The sequence below is a fragment of the Ceratotherium simum genome, chromosome 2, assembly GCF_057802395.1.
Source record: "Ceratotherium simum simum isolate JZ-2026a chromosome 2, ASM5780239v1, whole genome shotgun sequence".
Taxonomy (NCBI): Eukaryota; Metazoa; Chordata; class Mammalia; order Perissodactyla; family Rhinocerotidae; genus Ceratotherium; species Ceratotherium simum.
Genome location: NC_141901.1, coordinates 18,347,923 through 18,367,559, shown reverse-complemented (window position 1 = coordinate 18,367,559; position 19,637 = coordinate 18,347,923). Strand labels below are relative to the sequence as shown.

The window sequence follows — 19,637 nt, the reverse complement described above, 5'->3', positions numbered from 1 at the left end:
ACATCCCTAAGGAACTCAAAAGAACAAAGTTATCAACTTATAGCAGCTGGGAGAGGCCATAAAATCTACAGAGCATGTCTGGGTTAGTTAATCAGAGGTTATTCAAAGTTACAATATGGTTTCTTTTCTACAATATGGCTTCCCTTATGTCAACCTTGTGTTGAGCCAGTATCACTACAACACAAAGAGTGAATCTTAATGTAAACTATGGCCTATAGTTAATAATAATGTGTCCATGTGGACTCATCAAGTGTATCTAATGTACCACACTAATGCAAGATATTAATAATAGGGGAAATAGTGTGTAGGGGGAGATAACAAGGTGGGAGGCTGAGAATATAGAACTCTATATACTCCTGGCTCAGTTATTCTCTAGATCTAAAACTGTGCTAAAAAAAATCTATTAATTATTAAAAAGAAAAAAATCTCTAAGAGATTTCACATTGAAAGAGAAAAAAGACAAATGTGATGAGAATTATTTTTAAGTTTCAAGAGAGCCAGCAAGGTAATCCCGGAACCTTGCTTGTAAACGACACAGCCAGCCTTGCTCCCCGAGACCCTGTTCACTCACAGAATCCCTCACCTGTCAAATAAATCCATGCCACATTTCCTCAGTGGTAGAAGCTCAGGCCCTGTTGGATTTGTACAACGAATCCCCTTGGAAGTAAGACGGAACCAAAATTTTCATCGCCTTCCCAGTTTGCTGAATTTTCTCATGAAAATGAAATTGGGCTTGTCTGGTAAATTTGAAAAAGCAACATCACGAATTCCCTCCAAAGAGAAAAAAGACTTTTCTCTGGCTGAACTTTTCTCAACCAGCTGTAACGATGGTTTTCTGGTCTGATTGTTAATTCTCCCCAATTATGTAGAAGGCCTTTTAAATTTTGTTTTTGGTGGTTTTTCTCTTCTGAGTAACTAGACGAGACAATCAGCCCACCTTTCATATTATAAAAAGGCTGCTTCTTTTTTTAATTACTGCTCCTCTTTGGAATTTCTGCAAGTGATCATAGGGGTAAATTCCGATCTGTTGCTCTCACTAGAATGGCTTTTAGTGAGGTGCTTGTTTTAAATCCCTCTAGGGTCGGCCCCGTGGCTTAGCGGTTAAGTGCGTGCGCTCCGCTACTGGCAGCCCGGGGTTGGGATCCTGGGCACGCACCCACGCACCACTTGTCCGGCCATGCTGAGGCCGCGTCCCACATACAGCAACTAGAGGGATGTGCAACTATGACGTACAACTATCTACTGGGGCTTTGGGGAGAAAAAGGAGGAGGATTGGCAATAGATGTTAGCTCAGAGCAGGTCTTCCTCAGCAAAAAGAGGAGGATTAGCATGGATGTTAGCTCAGGGCTGATCTCCCTCACAAAAGAAAAAAAAAAAAATCCCTCTAAACTGCACAGGCAGGTCCAGCAGAGGACCCCTTTAAAACTGGATTAATCCCCTTGAGTTCTAAATCCTTTTGCTCTGGGGGCTGACATCCGGTTCCATAACCTTTTCAATCACCAATGTTTGCTTTGAAAGTTGGCACTTTCTATTTAAATGGCAAGAAAGATGGGAAATGAGCCTTACAGAGCCGAATGTATTGATTTCAATTATCACCTTTAATCCACACCTTACCTCTTTATAATGTGCGGTTTTCTTCTCTTACTTAGAAAGAGCCAGGGATTATCTGCACAAAACTGGAAGGTTTATTGTGATCGGTGGGATTGTCTCTCCTGTCCATGACTCCTATGGAAAACAGGTGGGTTCCTCCTTTGCCCCTCTCCTGCCTCACCCTCCCTTCCTGACTTGATGGCTCCTGTGACATAAAACTGCCCCATCGCCAACTCGGCTACAATTCCTGGAAAAGCAAAATGCCCAATGGCAGGTATCCTGCTTGCCATCTCTGGACCACAGTCAGACCTGAGCGAATGGGTGTTGGGCAGCAGCTGGGAGGAACAGCTGCTCACGACCAGGCGGCCGCTCACAGCGCCAGGCCCAGGCAGAACTCAGAGCAGGCACACCTGCTGTTGGCTGAGTGTGACGTGGCACAGATGCCGAACTGGAGGCTGGTTAATGGGCTGGACAAGTCTTTCCCAGGATTTTAGGAGGAAAAGGCCTATGTATCTTATAATCTGATTTAAAATTCATTTCCCTGCCCCACTCCCTGCCACATGTCCTAGAAAATCTAGGAGCTCTCCCAGTCATTCCCCTTCCTCCCCCAGATACAGCTTGATGGGCTCCAGGGGAAGTCACTGAAACAGCCAGATTGAGCCATGAGACAAGGCAACGTTTGCCAAGTTAAGTCTCATCTCTGTGCTGAGCGTGCATTGGCTGCTTCATCAATGGAGGCTCACCTACTGACCCTGTTGGGGGTGGTACACTCCACGCTCTCTATTCTTTCTCTTTCCCTTCTGCCACTCCATGCCTGTCTGTGTGGCAGATGGAGAAATAATGGGGTCACACCCTCATTCCCTGTCAACACCGAAAAATGGCTGCACTTTTATAATGGGCTGGCTTGGGATGGTGTCTCTGGGAGGCTGTGGGGAGGGAAGTGTGCCTCCCAATGATTGCTCTGCTGCTTCCCAGGGCCTTGTGTCGAGCCGGCACCGTCTCATCATGTGTCAGCTGGCCGTCCAGAATTCCGACTGGATAAGGTAGGGCTGGCCTGATGATGCCAGAGGTGGGTGGCCCTGGGACTCACGGTGGGTGTGGAGAAAGAGGAAGTGTCCTGGCAGCAATTTGCATCCTGCAGGGGTGGGGAGGCCAGGGGTTGTGTTAGCCCCGTGTAGGCAATAATTACGTAGACCTTCAGGCGTGGTCCAACTGATAACTTTATTTTTTAACCAAGCTATGGGGTCCATGAAAGTAAAGAGGGGGCTTTTAATGTTTCACCTGCTCTGAGTCCTTTGGATCCAGGAGTATTCTTGGAGCTTCCAAAAACATCACTGGGTTTGAGGTGAGGCATGGCCAGAAAATCCTAAATGCCTCTCCACTTTCATCCCCACTCACTTCCGTGAACTCTCACTACCTTTCAGGGAATGTTCCTGGCCTTGGCTATCTCCCATTCCTGAACTCAGGCTCCCTAGGGCACCACACTGACCATGGGACAGACGTGTGGCCGGCGAGCACTCACTGCCTTTCCTCAGACGTGCCCTGCACGGTCCCTCGCTAAGATGGCAGACACCCCCGTTATCTGCTGAACTTGCAGTGTAATTAAAGCAGGCTTCCACTAATTATGCTAATTATGCTCCCCAAGTTCCTACAGTTATAATTTGCATGAGAAGATGATGTTTTTAAAAAATAATGGCACACCATTTATACTATAATTTCCCCCCATGGAAAAATAAGCGGCACCTAGAGGTTTCCATAAACAGCAAGAACTGAAAGGAAGCTGACCTCGGAGTGAGGGATGCAGAGAGTCAGGAGAGAAGAGATGGGGTGGGTGGAAATGAGAGCAGTGGAGGGAGGCCACAATCATAATTAAACAGTGATCCCTGCCCTTTGTGTGCAGTGATTTGTGTGAGAAGCACATGCCCTTTATAGACTTTCTCATCCTCCCAAGATACGGGTTAGCTAGAGAGACAGCTGTCTTTTCTCAGGTGACAAACAGGCCCGGAGAAGTCAAGGGGCTTGGGAGCGAACAGCCCATCTGTGGTCAAGTCAGGAATGGAAATGAGGCTCTTAACATTGTCACTCATGTCCTCCTGGGGATCCAGCGGGAAAATACTGGGCAAGAGGCTGTTACTGCTTGGATGTGATTAGAAGATTCTGAAATAATTCCCTTATTCATTCAACAGACATTTACTGAGCACTTACTGCCTGCCCTGCGCTGCTCTAGGCACTTGGAAAATCAGAATTCCAAGCATTGAGATCCCTAGGGAGGCTCAGAGTGAGCTCTAGAGAGAGGGCTGGGTGCAGCAGGGCCCCTGGGCACGGAGAAGCCTGTCTAGCCAGGCTTAGGTGTCTGCCCATCTCAGGGGAGGCAGTGGTCAGGGATCTGGGGGGAGCCAGGCTCAAGGCAAGCTGACTCTCTGAGGGTTGGTGAGATCTCGTCTCTGGGAACCTTAAGTGTGAGTGTACGGTGCAGGTGGGTGGGGAATGCTCAACTGCTAAGAAAATGTTTGAGAAATATCCCAATTTAGCAGCTCGTTAAGTTGGCAATTAAGAGAGTGCTGCATCAGTCTGGGGCTGGAGCCCCGCTCACTTCATATCCTGGTGTGCAGCAGGGGTTGGCCAGTCTGCGGGTCTGAGCCTTCCTGTCTGACTGCCACGCCCCCCTCCATGCCTGCGAGGCACCCCACTGCACAGGGAGGCAGACAGGGGCCGATTCCCCAGTTCAGATAACGGCAGCCACCACTTGGTGAGGGCCTGGCTCATTGAATCCTCATCACGATCCTATAAGGTCCAGAGGAGAAGTCCCATTGTGCATGTAAGAATAAAAGCAAGACACTGTACTAAGCACTTTCCATATAAAACTCATTGAGCCCTTCTAAGAACCCCACAAGAGAGTTCTGTTGTTATTCCCATTTCACAGATGGGGTAAGTGAGCACCGGAAGATCCCATCATGTTCCCAAAGCCCCCCAGGTGGGAAGTTCTGGGATTAGACCTGCGCAGACTAGCACCAGCATCCATTCATGGAAGTCTCTGCCATACGCCTCTCATGCTACAGAGGGGGAATCTGAGGCTCAGGGAGGTGTTTGAAGCCCATATCTTATCTTGTTTGAGATCTGAGTGCAGGGTATGACCAGGTCTGCTAAGGTCCCTGAGCTGTGGCTTTGGAGGAACCAATGAGGAAAGAATGTGAGGATGGCCCATCTTTCTGATTATGCAGGGTGGACCCATGGGAGTGCTATCAGGACACCTGGCAGACGACCTGCAGTGTGTTGGAGCACCATCGGGACCTCATGAAGGTGAGCGGGGCCGCGGCGGAGGGCGGGTGGACCACAGAGGCCAGGCCGGTGTGGAAAGTGTGCTGCTGGCCTACTGACCTGGTGCAGCTTCCTATTTCGCAGCCAGCTATTGCAGAGACCAGGCCCTGAGCAGCACGGAGGAGGGCAGTGAATTAGGAACCCACAGCAGCACTAGGCGCTGCTCCCTGCCTTGCTCTCTCTGCTGGGTCTGACTTGGGCGGTTTTCATCTTCTGGCAGCAAGTTCGAGGTGGGATTAAATGGACTACAGTCCACTTCAGAAAGCGAAGAGAGAAGGAGACCAGGCAAAGAAAGCCAGGAGAAGAGAGAGCACTGGGAGGAGGTACAAACAGCCAGGTCCTCCTGCCCCATCTATTTGGGACCCATCAGTCCCCTTACTGCAGCATAGGATGCTGTGACTGAGGCACTTCACATCTGCCAGTCATTGTACCATCGTTCCCACTCATTCCTCCTCACGTGAGTCCCACAGACAGACAGTGTCCTGACCCCTGTTTTGTTAGTGGGTAAAAGGAAGCACAGAGAGGTGAGCCGATGTATCTGAGGACACACAGCGACTGCTTAGTGAACACAGTTGGGTGCCTGGGGCTTGCAGCCAGGTTTCAGTGACTGAAGAGCTGGTTGCCAGGTGAGAACGGCAGCAGCCAGAAGCACTGGCCAGAGGGTGCAGAAAGCACCCTTCACAGATCATACCAACCCCTTTGCTCCCATAGTGACATGATGAAAAGTAGTACCACGGATAGCAAGATGCCTGACTGACCAAGACAAGACCAATCAATCCTGCCCACCTCCACTGACCCTGATGAAGAGCCTCCCCAGCCCCAAACAACAATCAAAATGGCATTGTTTTGACACAGGGAGCACCTCCATCCCATCTGTGCTTTCTGTCAGAGGGCCTGTCAGAATCTTCTCCTTAGGGAGCTGTCAGCAGCCCCTGATCACCCCACACTCCACCAACCACACAACCGTGCTTTATTTTAATAGACATGGAGCTCCAGGGCTCCAGACCAGCCAGGGAGTCAAGAGCCAGAGAAGTAGGGGGGACCAGCTGGCTCTTTCTGCATCTATTAAGTTTTTTCTCCCGTGGAGTTGAAGAAAACCCATCTCCTTTCCCCCTGCTTTCAGAACCCCTTGCACGCATCCTGAGTCTTTTCTGGTACCCTAGAAAGGACTCTGACATAGGGTGGCACTGACTTGCTCCTCTGTGCTGATCTTAACAACAGTGGTAATAAAAGTCATCCCATCTTACTGCATAAGGGTGTATCAGTCAGGATAGGCTAGGATACGCTGTGGTAATAAACATCCTTAAAATCTCAGTGGCTTCACATAAGTTTGTTTCTCACACTACATGGCAGCTGGGGGTCAGCTGGGGGCCTGTGCTCCCTCTAGTTACACAGGATCCTCAGGCTCCATGGTGGTGGAAGGGAGGAATCAGGGCCCCCGCAGGCATGCCTGAGCCCCGGCTATACCAGCAGTAAAGCCTGGCTACGTTTTTCTTTCGAAATGCCTAGGCTTCCCCAACCATCTCTCTGTTACTCATGCCCAGAGGCATGAGTCTGGGCCAGAGAAACTCGGTCAGGAGCCCCAGCTGTTGTAGGGATGGGCACAGGCCAGCAGAGAATGTAGGTCACGATGGCCCCCTGCCTTGGAGCAGGAACTTGGAGCTGCTTCTAATAACTCCTGGTCTCCCCAGTCCTAGCATCAGGCTGGTGTTCCTGGCATGGAGAGTAGACCTCTCTGAGAGAGAGAGACGCAGGGTTTAATAGGTAGCTCAAGGCTATGTTTGGAAAGGCCTCTGAGAATGTGAGAGCCCATAGAGGGCTGACGAGGGCAGAGCGGGGCATGTGGCCAGCCCTTTTCTTCTTTACTGGCATAGAACAAGTCAAATGGGCCTAACAATGCGTGCAGCAAGGGGAAGAAATTCCTCACCAGACCAGCTATTAAATGAGAATGTAGGGCCGGCCCTGTGGCTTGGTGGTTAAGTGTGCGCACTGCAATGCTGGTGGCCCGGGTTCGGATCCCGGGTGCGCATAGAGGCACCACTTCTCCGTCCATCCTGAGGCCGAGTCCCACATACAGCAACTAGAAGGATGTGCAGCTATGACATACAACTATCTACTGGGGCTTTGGGGGGAAAAAATTAAATAAATAAAATCTTTAAATGAGAATGTAGCATTTTCTTTTCTGAGGGTGAAATAACAATAAGAAGGAGGCAGACTGTCCCTTCCACTCCCGCAGCTGCAGCTGGGCAGAGAAGCCCAGAAAGCAGGCGGAGAAGAGCCCGTGGTCCCTGGCCTCAGCTGGCTCCCAGATGTGGCTGGATGCTGCTGTGAGCTCTTCCTGTCAGGAACATTACAGGTCATCCCACAAAACAAACGCCTGCCCCTCCAGGGCTCAGAAGGACTCATGTGCTACTCTGGCTGCGCAGTGGCCTATGGAAGAGGTGCCTTCAGAGGCTCACCTCATCCCTGGGACTTGAGGGTCCTCTGGCAGCAGGACTCAGTAATCCAGAAAGGGTAGGGGGTGGCGGTGGGACGCTGGCTTTCAGGGAAGGGGCCTTGAATAAGCAATGGCCCTTGTGAAGCTAAACAGATTGAAAATTCATCCTTTGTCTGTCGCCCAAAAACTGCTCCCCCGTTCACCGTGGGCAAGGGGGGTTGCTTCTGGGTCAGCTGTGAAGAATGCTGCGTTATCAGCTCTCTGTTTTCTGCGGCACTAGAGAGAAGCAGCAGGCCAGATAACACAGACAATGGATAATACACAGAGAATTTCCGTTTGGCTCTGGAATGTGTATTCGCACTGGCGAGCAGTTGCAAGAGTGCACAGAACCCCACCCCCCTTCCCGCAGCACAAACACCTCCCGCTCTGCCTGGCACTGCTCTCGGGCGCGGCCCTGTCGTTGGCATCTCTGGCCTAGAGAGGTGGCAGGCGCTGATAGTGCCTGGTGTTTGCATGACCTTTCCCAAGCCTCCACAGCCCTGTTGCAGACATGACCTCACTTGAGCCCCATGAAGCAGGCAGGGAGGGCAGGTATACATGTTACGCAGAGGTTACAACCCTGGCTGCCATGTATGAAGCTCCTGCCACGTACCAGGCCCTCTAGGAGCACTTTGTATATGCTTGCTCCTGTAATCCTACCACAACCCAGAAAGGCAGCTATGTTGCCTCTCTCCGTTAGACTCTTAAGCTGGGGTTCAAGAGAAGTGAAGTAACTATCCAAGGTCACACAGCCAGAAGAGGGCAGAGCTCAAACTTGAACCCAGGTCTGTGCAACACCCCATCCCACGCTTTTCCCACTGAGCTATCCTGCCTCCTGCCTCCTGCCAGCCTGGTGTGGCCACGGGGTGCAGCTGGGTCCAGAACCCACCCCCAGTGCTCTCCCTCAGCCCCAGGTGGCCCCACCACGACGGACGGGCAGACCGGCATTTGGAGATAATGGAAACACTTTTCATAAGTCCTGTGGCTAATGACACTGACTCTTCACTTCTTCCTCAGCGGGTGACCGGCTGCATCCTCTCCAATGTCAACACACCATCCATGACGCCCGTGATTGGACAGCCCCAGAATGAGACCCCCCAACCCATTTACCAGAACAACAACGTGCCCACCAAGCCCACTGCAGGTAGGGGAACATTGGTGTAGAGCGGTGGTTCTCAAACTTCAGAATCACCTGGAGAGCTTCTTAAAATCCAGATTGCTAGGCACCACCCCAAGATTTGATGCAGTAGGTCTGGGAGGCAGAGGAGAATTTGCATTTTTAACAAGGTGATGCTGATGCTTTGGTCCAGGGACCATACTTTGAGAACTCCTAATACGGAGCATCAGAGAGAAAGAGTCACAATGAGAGAGAGAAAGACAGAGAGAGAGACAGGGGTCATGGTGTGCATTCTTCTTCGGCATTTGAATATAATGGCCTTAACTGGGAATTAAAGATACAAAAGGGAGCATTTTTCTCTGCCTCTTCCAAGTGGGTTGAGGATCTTGCCCAAGGTCACACAGTGAGGAAGTAGCAGGGCCAGGAGTCAAACCAGGCAGTCTGTATCCAGAATCCCATACTCTTAGTCACCTCTTCAGTGAAGGGCGCAGGGGTGCCCAACACTTACCCAACATCTAGCACTGTACGCCTGCACGGTGCTCAGTGCTTTACTGCACGGTGCTCAGTGCTTTACACAGGTTCTCATTTAATGCAGTAACTCTGTGATAGAGATACTGTGTTCCCATTTACAAGGAGAAAACTGAGATTCAGAGAAGGTAAGTGATTTGACTTAGGTCACACGGTTCAAAAGTGGAAGAACCAGAATTCATATTCAGGACTGTCTGATTCCAAGGTCCACGTTCTTTCTAATATTTTCTTCCAGGCCAATTGCAAGAGACAGAGCCTAGAATTACTTTTCAAGCCTAGAGACCATAAGGTATTATGTTATTAGTCTATTACAATCAGGGTAATTCACCAGAAGAGCCAGGATTTCATAGTTTGCATACAACTACATGTGGGAGCTCAGAAAAATTTTCTGGATTAGAGCCCAGAGAGATCATTGAAAACCAGATCCCTCTCAGCCAAAATAGGATGTCTGATTATTTTAAAGGCCATCTGCATGGGAAGGAATGCCTTAGCCCAGCAGAAATTATTCCAAGTGAGTTGTTTGCCACAGGCCAAGTGTCCTTAGATTTGGGTGTTGGTAATCAGTGATGAGAGTGGCTGAGAAATGCTCACGATATTAAAAAATGAAAAAAGCAAACAGTCTATATGCCCTTTAAATGCAGAATATGATCCAACTTAAGTTACATAGACATATCTGCATCATACACATTAAAAATGGAAGAAAATAAGTAATATACCAACATGTTAGTGGTGGTTATCTCTGGGGGTGGAATTACGGGTGCTTTTTATTTCCCTCTTAGATATTTTCCAATTTTTCGACAGTGTAATAAACATGACCAGAAAATAGATTCCAGTCTATGGCTCAAAATGCTTGTGCCTTGGACTGAGAATAAGAAGGAATTTTTGCTGTCATGTTTCTGTTCTCTCTCTCTACCCTCCTTCTGCTCCCGCTACCCAACCCCCACCCCCTCCAGTGCAACCTGTTGTTTACAGTGGCCCAAATGCCGGGCCGACTCAAGTGTAAGTTGTGAGTGGTTCTCTCCCTCTGTCCCTGTCTGTCTTGCTCTCTCCCACAGCCAAGATCTTGGGGAAGGTGGGAGAAAGCCTCAGCCGGATCTGCTGTGTCCGCCCGCCGGTGGAGCGCTTCACCTTTGTGGGTAAGGGAACGAGGACTTTCTTCCTCGCTCTTGTCTTTCTTTCCCTTTTCCCTTCATTCGTTCAGCAAACACCCCCAGCACCTGCTACGGGAGGAGCACTTATAGAGCAACGACTGAGAAAGAACAGAGGTGAGCAGGAATGTGACCAGGCCTGCCATGCTCCCTGTTATGGGAGCCCAGAGTTGGGGGCTGGGCCCCTGGGGCTGCCTGGGAGACCTCATACAGTGATACGCTCTTTCCCCATCCACCACAGAATGTGTCTACATGCCTAAGAGTTTTCCGTGTTGCCCAGCATCCTCCCTCAGGTCCTCCCAGCTCCAGCGGTGTCTGTACTCCTACTGATAGGCTAAGAACACACACACTCTTTCCTCAATGCCCTCTGTTTTTTGGTTGCTCTTCAAAGGACTCAGCATGGGTGAGAATAACAGAGTCCCTGGGGCTCTTTCAGAGTCCCCAGATTCAACTCTGCAGAAGAGCTGAAGGTCTAGACCTCATTCCTTTGATTCTTTGGGACTGACTTCTGCCACATCTGAGATTTCTAATTTCAGGCATCTTGAAAAGGAACTAAGAGGGATGGTTGAGGAGGAAGGGAGGCGGGGACCAAGATGGCATCTCTGTGGTTTGGGGCATACCATGCACCCCCATGCAGGCATTGCACACTCGAGAGTGCATGTCAAAGGCTCTGTCATTCACATCTTCCTCCAGTTCTTGCTGTGTTCTGCCACATGAGAAATCTCAACACACTCAGTTTTGCTTGTTCTTTGAACCAGGTAACCCCTAAGGAGAGAGGGCCACCTCTTGGTGACTCTAAAAGCTGCCTCCCTAAGTTTTGAGGTCATTGCTCTTGTGGCCAGCCTCCCTAAAATACAGAAAGAAACAGAAGGCGCTCAGCATGAGTGTGTGTGTGTTCGTCATTGGCTCCCCAGTGAGGCTGTCTAATTCTGAGAGTCCCAGAAATATGAAGTCCTGCCCTGGAGCATGAGGAGACACTCTCTCTCCACTTTAGGCTGCACTGTACTCTCCATTCACTCTACTCAGATGTCCCCTGTGCAGGGAGGCAAGCGCACCCCCTACTCCCACCCACCCCACCCCTGGCATGTACTCCATCTGAGGAGGCCGCCGGGCGGACTGACCATGTGTTGCGTACCAGGAAGTCAGTTCTGCATCCCTAATGCTTCTGCGTTCTTTCTTTCCTCCCTAGATGAGAATGCCAACCTGGGCACAGTCATGCGGTACGAGGAGATTGGTAAGAGGGGCTGGGAAAGCGGGGACATTTGGAGCCACCTGCCTCCACCACGGGCAAAGTGGGGGAAGGGAGAGGCTTGAAAACCCTGGGTCGTGTTTGCAGCAGAGTCTACTCTCAGAAGGATTGCTCCCAAGTTAAGATCATTCTTAGTTATCTCCCCTCTTACATCTCCTTGGACTCAGGCCAGTTCCCAGGAGGTAGGACTGGATCAATTGGCAATTTTCCCTTTGGAGCCTCCTCTCCCTCTTCCAAAAGACATGGAAGTTGAGTTTCAGTGCCGGCCAGAGACCCTTCTTTTGCCCAAGACTCTGTGCAGGAGGCAAAACAGCACCCCTGCCTCCTTATCAGAGGATTTCCCTGCTTGGAGGATGAGGAGGTGGGGGGGCTGAAAGTCACCTCCACAGCCTCCCCACAGCCTTGGGCGGAGGCTACAGCATCTATTGTCTGTGTGAGGGCCATGGAGGGCCAAGGCCAGAGCAGGTGGGGGGTAGTATACAGAGCTGTCAGACGGGAAGGAGCTGACCCACCCGTGCAAGTGAGCTGAGTCCTAGGTAACCCTAGGTAACCTAGGTAACCAGAAAACTAAACCTTTCCAAGTTTCCAGAGTGGGTGAGAGACACAACTGGTAGACACAAGTGTCTGAAGTTGGGGAAAGAGCAGATAGCCACCAGAATGGAGCTGGAGTTGGCACAGGTCCCAGGTGACAAGGAGGGTCAGTGACAACTGGAATGCCTGGATCTCTGGGATGAGGGGCAGCCTAGTGTCCAGCAGAAATGCTCAATCTTAAACTTCCCGCTGCAGAGTATTCCTCCCCTTCCTGGTATTCCTCTGTCTAGGGCTAGAGGTCAGGGCCTCCTGCTGCAATCCTGGGAGGGGTGGGGCTCTACCTGAGTGCCAGGTTCTCCCAGGAGGCCCAGCAGATGTGACTTTCTTTCAAGGAGCTTCTCTGGGTCTTGTCTTCTGATCTGAGGCACAGTGGTGCACCTGAGTCAGCTCATACTTGTTTGCTAGAAGCTTTTGTAAGATTTTTCAGAAATTTTGCAAACTGGTTATTAAATACAGCTGTAGGGGAGGAAGAGCTATTCCTCTACCCTCTAGGTCCTTCTGGCTGGTCTAATAATTGAAGTGACAGGAGACGGAAGAACAGGAGAAAGTTCAAGAAAGTTTAATAATATGTATACATGGGAGAAATCCAGGAAAAACTGAATAACTTGCCAAAATGGCAGAAGCCACCAACTTAAATACCATTTTCAGCTAAGGACAAATAAGGACAAAGGAGGATGTTGCAGGTAGTGATTTGGGACCTCAAAAGGGAGGAAGGCAATTCACATGGAGATCAAAAAGCAAATGTTTGGTAAACAAATGTTTGCCTGGCCATCTATAGACAAAGTGACAGAGAGAAAGAGCGAGAGAGCAAGAGAGCGAGAGTGAGAGTGAACTTTGATGAAAATGGGCTTAGCAAAGATCCTCCCAGTCTGTCATACCCAGAGTTATCCATAGTGGTGGCCTGTCCTGGGACAGACCTTCTATCTTAAATTCTTTTTGGCAGTTAGAGGAAAGGTCAAAATTTCTTTCAGAGTCTTTTTTTGTGTGTGTATGTGTGTGAGGAAGATCAGCCCTGAGGTAACATCTATTGCCAATCCTCCTCATTTTTTTCCCCAAAGCCCCAGTAGATAGTTGTATGTCATAGTTGCACATCCTTCTAGTTGCTGCATGCCGGACGCATGGCTTCAGCATGGCCGGAGAAGAGGTGCGTCGGTGTGCACCCGGGATCCGAACCCGGGCCACCAGTAGCGGAGCGCACGCACTTAACCGCTGACATCTTTCAGAGTCTTTTGTCCTTAAAAATAATCAAGTCAAAGAGAGACATTTTGGGGTGGCCAATTCTGATCTCCCACACAGCCAATACTAAAAATTAAATTATACTAACAGTTAAATAAATTGTATTAAAAACAAAGATAACGAGTACTCAAAACTCCTCACTTCCTAATTATTTTTACTATATTTTAATATCCTTTATTTACTAGCACATCACTGTCTGAGTGCCACAAAAAGTGGCACCTGGCTTCCTGGTTGCCACACTCCCACTTCCTGCTGTGCCACACCTGGCCAGGATCTACCTTCCCTGGGAAGTCTTCCTGACCAGCAGAGCTCAGAGCACTCTTTCGACTTTTACCTGTATTCCAATGGATATTTCTCTCGTTCCTTGTTCTAGAAAGAATTTACTGTGGCCAGGCTTCAGCTGTGACCTCGTTTACCTTCCCAGCACCCAGGGCCAGTATACTGGGCGTCCCTGCCCTGGGGGGTTCCCCCTCCTACAGAGGCAATGCGGTGGGTGTTTGCACAGGGCACTGCTGCGTGCTGGCGCCCTCACGTGCATTCTCTCTCGGCAGCCTTGTGAGGGGCAGGGCCAGTCTTAGTCCCATCTTACTCTGCTTTCAGAGAAAGGAAAGCTGGGCGGCCACAGCTGTCAGGATGGCGGTACAGGTGGCGGCTGCCTCAGTGCGCAGTGGGGGCTGGGAAGGGCCGCAGGGCCTGGGCTTCACATAGCCGGGATTCCTGGGAGGGGAGTGTGGCGGGAGAGCGCTGACTCTGGCTCCCGGACCTGGATCCCTGGATCCCTGGACCCGGGTGAACTGGGGAAGAAGACGGAGCCCAGAGGGGGTGGGAGGGAGCTGCCCTGACTCCAGACGGCTGTGCTGTGAGGCCCCGTGGCTCACGCGGCCCCTTTTTGAAATCCCCTTGCACGCTTCACGAGAAGGAAAAAGCCGTGTTCTTCTAACTCAGCATTAGGGCTCCATTTGCATGTGCTTACCCAGCTGACTGCTCCTTGGGGGCTGCCCCAGACCAAAGGCTTTGTGGGCTGGAAACGTGCGCATCGGTCTCATACAATAAACCGGGAGAAATCACTGCTGCCATCCAGCGGCCACACGTGGGATCCCAAACCCTGCTATGGCCTCTGACCTGTGACAAATTCATCTGTTCTGGTCCTGCAAGAAACAGTGGAGACCCCACTCTTTAATTTTCTGTGCTTTGGCTTAAAAAAATTAATAATAATACAACATTATACTCGAGTGGGAAAGTGAGTCTCTGGTTTGGGAATAGAAAAGAGGTTCATTTTCATGGCTATAGAGCAGGAATTCTCAACTGTGGATGGCATTTGGGAACGGATAACTCTGTGTTGTGGGGGCTGCCGTGTGCATTGTCGGATGTTCAGCAGCATCCTTGCCCTCTATGCACTAGATGCCAGTAGCACATCCCTCTCCCCAGTCTCAACAACCAAAATGTCTCCAGACACTGACAAATTCTGGAGACAAAACTGCCCCCTGTTGAGAACCACTGATGTAGAGAAAGCTGAGGGCCAGCACATCCTCTGGACACTGTGCCTAACTGAACTTTCAGGCGGCCAGAGTTACAGAGCCTCAGCCTTTCAACAGAGGACTGACCTGGAACTCTGGGTGGCTCCAAGTGGGGATGGGGAACAACAGGATCCCGGGAAAGCCACACCAAGGCTGTTTCATCTCCACAGATGGGAGCTGGGCCAGCAACCCCGTAGCATAGCATGGAGGGAGGGAGGTACCCCTGACTGGGGCAAGCACTTTGCCGAGGGCCCCCATGCTGCAGGAGCAAAGGCCAGGATAGCCAGCACAGCCATCCCAGACTGCGCAGAAGGCTCTTAAACAGCCTGCCTGCATGGCCTCTGTGGTCAGCTTATCTGTTGTTCACTTATTCAATACGTCTTGAGCACCTACTGTGTGCAGGTCCCTCTGCCAGGCCTTGGAGATAGAAAGATAAATTAAGGTCCCTGTGCATACACAGGTCATTAGGCTATAGTATGACATGGAGAAGAGACAAGAGGAGAGGCTATGGGAATATTTAGGAGTTTAGACCCCCATGCTCCATGGGGTTCCCTGAGGGTGGGCTGCCCAGTTGGGACCATGAGATGCTGACACTGTCTGTTGTTAGCCCAGCAGCCTTCCACTGAACTATCTGGAGACTCCTGAAGCAGGGACAAGCTCACCATCTGAGAGTCCTTGTCAGGTCCCTGAGCTAGCTATGGGGTCTAAGTCAGGCAGAGATGTTGGCCATCTCTCAGCCTCAGGGTCCGGGGTGGTGGTGGTTTCTGGAAGGCTCAGAGCAGGGCTGTCTCACTGTTTTGGACAAGATGACCACGGCCACCACCTCTTGACAGAAGGCCCTGGGATGCCTGGGAACCAAACACGCCAGCCTGAGTCACATGGGGTGGAGGTCTCTCTCCCACGGTTCTGAGGATCTCAGGATTCGTTTTTCCCCATTGCTCAGTTTTAATGAGCGAGTCAGTTTGCTGATTGTTTTAAACCAAGATGGGCCTCACTGGGATCATTCAGAGTGGGCTTAATGAGGGAAGAAAAACAACTGACAAGCAGGAAATGTGCCTGGGAGTCAGGAAGGTAGGGCTCAGCATTGCTTCTCAAGCTCTTTGCTGAGGACAGTGGCCGTGTAACAAGAGGAACTCAGCTACCACGTGGGTACACTTCACCCCCCACTTCCTCACATGAGGTTGGCACTTGCGAGGGGAGGCAAACCCCGATAATGCACAGCAGCAGAGAAGCCAAACTCCGTTGACACTTGAGTTTGATACGGAGCAAGAGAGAAGCCCTAGACCTTAGACAAAACATGTAGCTGGCTCAATCTCTGTTAGGGTGACCAACCACCCTGGTTTAGCATGGAATGACCCCTTAGGACCGTGCAAACCAAGACTCTCCCCAAATGAGTGATTCTTCCCCCAGGGGGCGAAGGTGGTCGGTAAGTGAGCCTGAGGGTGAGGTGAGCGCCATGGCGCGTGGATGGCTGGAAGAACTGGGCTCTGGGGGTTGGGAGACGTCTGTGTGCATCAGGAAGACGGCTGAGGGTTGAAGAGTTCCCAGGTCTCCACTTACTCCCTTTGCAAACTTTGTCCCCCCTCCTCAGAGCTGCGGATCTTGCTGCTGTGTGGCAGTGACCTGCTGGAGTCCTTCTGCATCCCAGGGCTCTGGAATGAGGCAGATGTGAGTAGCAAGATTAGGGCTACAGGGTGGGGGGTGGTGGAGGGGGGGAGCGCGTGGGGAAGCATGGGGAGGGGACACTTGATTTTGGCCTCTGGTCTTCCCTCCCCCCACCAGCCTCCCTCCCCAGCCTGAGTCTCCCAGCTCCTGTGAGCTCCCAGGAGGACAATCCTTTCACATCACTATGGAAGAAAATTCTCACCTACCCCAAGCTTTATCTCCTACTGCATTTTTCCACTCACCCCTCCTCTGCTTGCTCTTGTAAAGCCCCTGGGAAAAAAGCAATCTGAGTCCTAGAATACTTTCTCCAAGTAGTGCTTGGGGGTGTGTAGTGGAGGGGGTAGGTGGGGGAGGGAGGGATAAAAAAAAGCCTTTGCCCTTCTGAGATTATTGTGTGTTTTGTTTTCCTTTGATTCCTTTTGAAGAGGTAGTAAATACCACCCTAGAATTCCCTCAACAAGAGAAAAAGGGTCAAGAGGGGAGAAGTTAATGACAAAAGGTCAGTAGGATCCTTCTGGCAGTTGACTTGGGATCCAGGGAACCAGGAAGTTAAGCTTATACCAATGAGAAGCTCAGTCGACATCTTTTGTTGCCAGATCTGACTGTGATGGTCTTTTTTTTTTTTTTAAATTAACTCATTTTGTGATTTATTTTATTTTATTTTGTGTGTGTGTGTGTGAGGAAGATCAGCCCTGAGCTAACATCCATGCTAATCCTCCTCTTTTTGCTGAGGAAGACCGGCTCTGAGCTAACATCTATTCCCAATCCTCCTCCTTTTTTTCTCCCCAAAGCCCCAGTAGATAGTTTTATGTCATAGTTGCACATCCTTCTAGTTGCTGCATGTGGGACGCGGCCTCAGCATGGCCAGAGAAGCGGTGCATCGGTGCACGCCCAGGATCCGAACCCAGGCCGCCAGTAGTGGAGCGCACGCATTTAACCGCTAAGCCACGGGGCCGGCCCTGACTGTGATGGTCTTAAACCAGCTAATTCATAAGTTATTCACCCTTCATATGTACATTCATTCTTGTTCTTTCATTCATTCACTCATCTGATAGCCGGGGCTAGTGCTAGCTCCCAGTCCCATACCCCTGTGCGAGTTGGATTCTCAAGGCAGCAATTCCAGACCTAGTGCCTTTTTATTAATTTGCTGTGAGACCTCGTGCAAATCACTCAACTCCTCTGGTCTTCAGTTGTGGTGGGTTTTTTTCCAGTTTTATTGAGACATAATTGTTATACAACATTGTATTAGTTTAAGGTCTACAACATGATTTGATAGGTGTATATATTGCAAAATGATTATCACCATAAGTTTAGTTAACATCCATCACCTCACATAGTACAACTTGGTTTTTTTTGTCTATAACATCTGTAGAATGTTATCTATAGCATTTTGAGATTTTAAAGAAATATACAATACAGTCCCTGCCCCCAAGTATCAGGTGACAAGACTTATACATATGAACTTTATTCATGTATGTACATACGTATGTTCCTGGAGAGAGAGAGACGACTTTTAGGATCAGACTCAAAATTCCAGTTCGACTCCAACACAGTTTGTGACAAAATATATTCTGAGCATCAGTTTTTCGCATAAATCTCTAAAATGAGCATAGTAATAGTACCTACCTCATAGGATTTGGGGAGAATTAGATGAGATCGTGTACCTAAAGTGCCTAGCCTAGCAGGTGACCCTCAGTTACCTACAACAAATGTTAATAAGTGAATTTACCCAAATAGACACACAGACATACACGTGGTTATTCAAGGTGAAGGGCATAATGCTAACAGGCTGTGGGAAAACCAAGAGGGGAGGGAGAGTTTCAGGGAAGCAAATTATACTGTGTAGTCCTTTCATCTCCACCCCTGAATGATTTCCTGCAGGTGAAATTCTGGATTTCAGTGGCATAATCTTTCAGCTCTGCATTAAGTGGCATAATTAACTTTTACTTTCCTCTCTACTTCACAAAGTGCCGTGAAAGTAAAAAGTAATGCGGGCAAAGTCCTGTACATGGTCTCGGAGAAGCTCTTGTAAGACTCCAGTCAAATCTGGGCAATTGCCTGGGGCCGCATCCCGCAGGGAGGCCCTGACAGTCGTGGAGGGATTAAGTCGGCAGCTGGGGCAGCAGCCTGAAGGGCTGCTTGTAAGAGCAGGGAATCTCTGGGGCCTCTTTGCTAAGTGTGACATGTGATGTGTGCCTCTCAAGGGCAGACGCAGGCTTCGTGGGGCCTGAAAGTTACACAATTTGGGGCCCCTGAAGCACGACCAGTCCCTCTTTGTTCCTCTCAGTTAGACTGCTGACTACAGGTCCTCTAACTTCTCTCCAAAATGGCTACTCTTGATATTATCAGATCAGATATTTGAAAACAAGGAAAAAGAGCTCAAGTCTCTCCTCTTCTGATTGGTCCCTGGAGCTGAAATGACATGTTGGTTAAGACAGAAAAATCTGAGAAACCCACAGCTGTTGGTTTACTCGGAATGTGACGGTGGAGGTGGAGTGAAACCCTCGTCTACTTGACCATGTTCCCCCTTAACCAACCAAGATGGTGGGTCACCTTGGAGATCCAGGGTGCCCAGCCTGGCTACTCCAAGAGGGCACAACAGTTCTAAGCCAGCAGGGACTCTGCATCTGTCCTGTCTGGGGTGGTGAGAATTCCAGTCCACAGCCCAGGCAGCAGGGGACTTGGGTGAAGCCAACCCTCAAGGCTGACTCCAGACGGCTTTCTAGAGCCTAAAACTCTTCCTTCCCGCTCCACCAGCCGATTGCTTAGTCCCCTGATTCAACCCACAGTCAATCTGTGGGGTCCTTAGAATCATGGCGTCTGAGGTAGAGGCATAAAAAGAATCAAGAAGCTGTTTCCTTATATAATGAGTGTGAATCTCAGCCCACAACAGAGGTGTGCCAGAAATATCACATTTGATTTATTTAAATCAAATTAAAATTCAAATCTCTATCCTACAGGGACGATGGGAAGTTAGCAGACCCTGAGAGGCTCTTGTACACCCTGAACATGAACGTCGGTTCACCAGGGTCCCCACAGACGTCTCTTGTGGTCCTCGTGGTCCCTTTAAGTTGGTGGCACTCTGCTCCACACCCACCTGGGGCACAGGACTCCTGGCTGAGTCTGGAAGCCCAGCTTGGGCCCCACCACCTCTGATCACCAGGCCCCATTTTCTTCTGAGGCTTTGCCCCTGGGATGCTGT

The 19,637-nt window shown here is 50.1% G+C and overlaps 1 protein-coding gene across 2 annotated transcripts in view; it reads left to right on the top strand.

Annotated features, from left to right (window-relative positions):
- Positions 1-19,637, top strand: part of NMNAT2 (nicotinamide nucleotide adenylyltransferase 2) — a 151,755-nt gene that overhangs the window by 118,743 nt on the left and 13,375 nt on the right. For both annotated transcript variants that reach the window (XM_004424947.3, XM_087438812.1), the window contains exons 2-8: positions 1,650-1,738; positions 2,566-2,633; positions 4,812-4,890; positions 8,402-8,528; positions 10,085-10,165; positions 11,367-11,411; positions 16,362-16,438. In XM_004424947.3, coding sequence (XP_004425004.1) covers positions 1,650-1,738; positions 2,566-2,633; positions 4,812-4,890; positions 8,402-8,528; positions 10,085-10,165; positions 11,367-11,411; positions 16,362-16,438 — 566 coding nt within the window. The remainder of the gene's footprint in view (positions 1-1,649; positions 1,739-2,565; positions 2,634-4,811; positions 4,891-8,401; positions 8,529-10,084; positions 10,166-11,366; positions 11,412-16,361; positions 16,439-19,637) is intronic.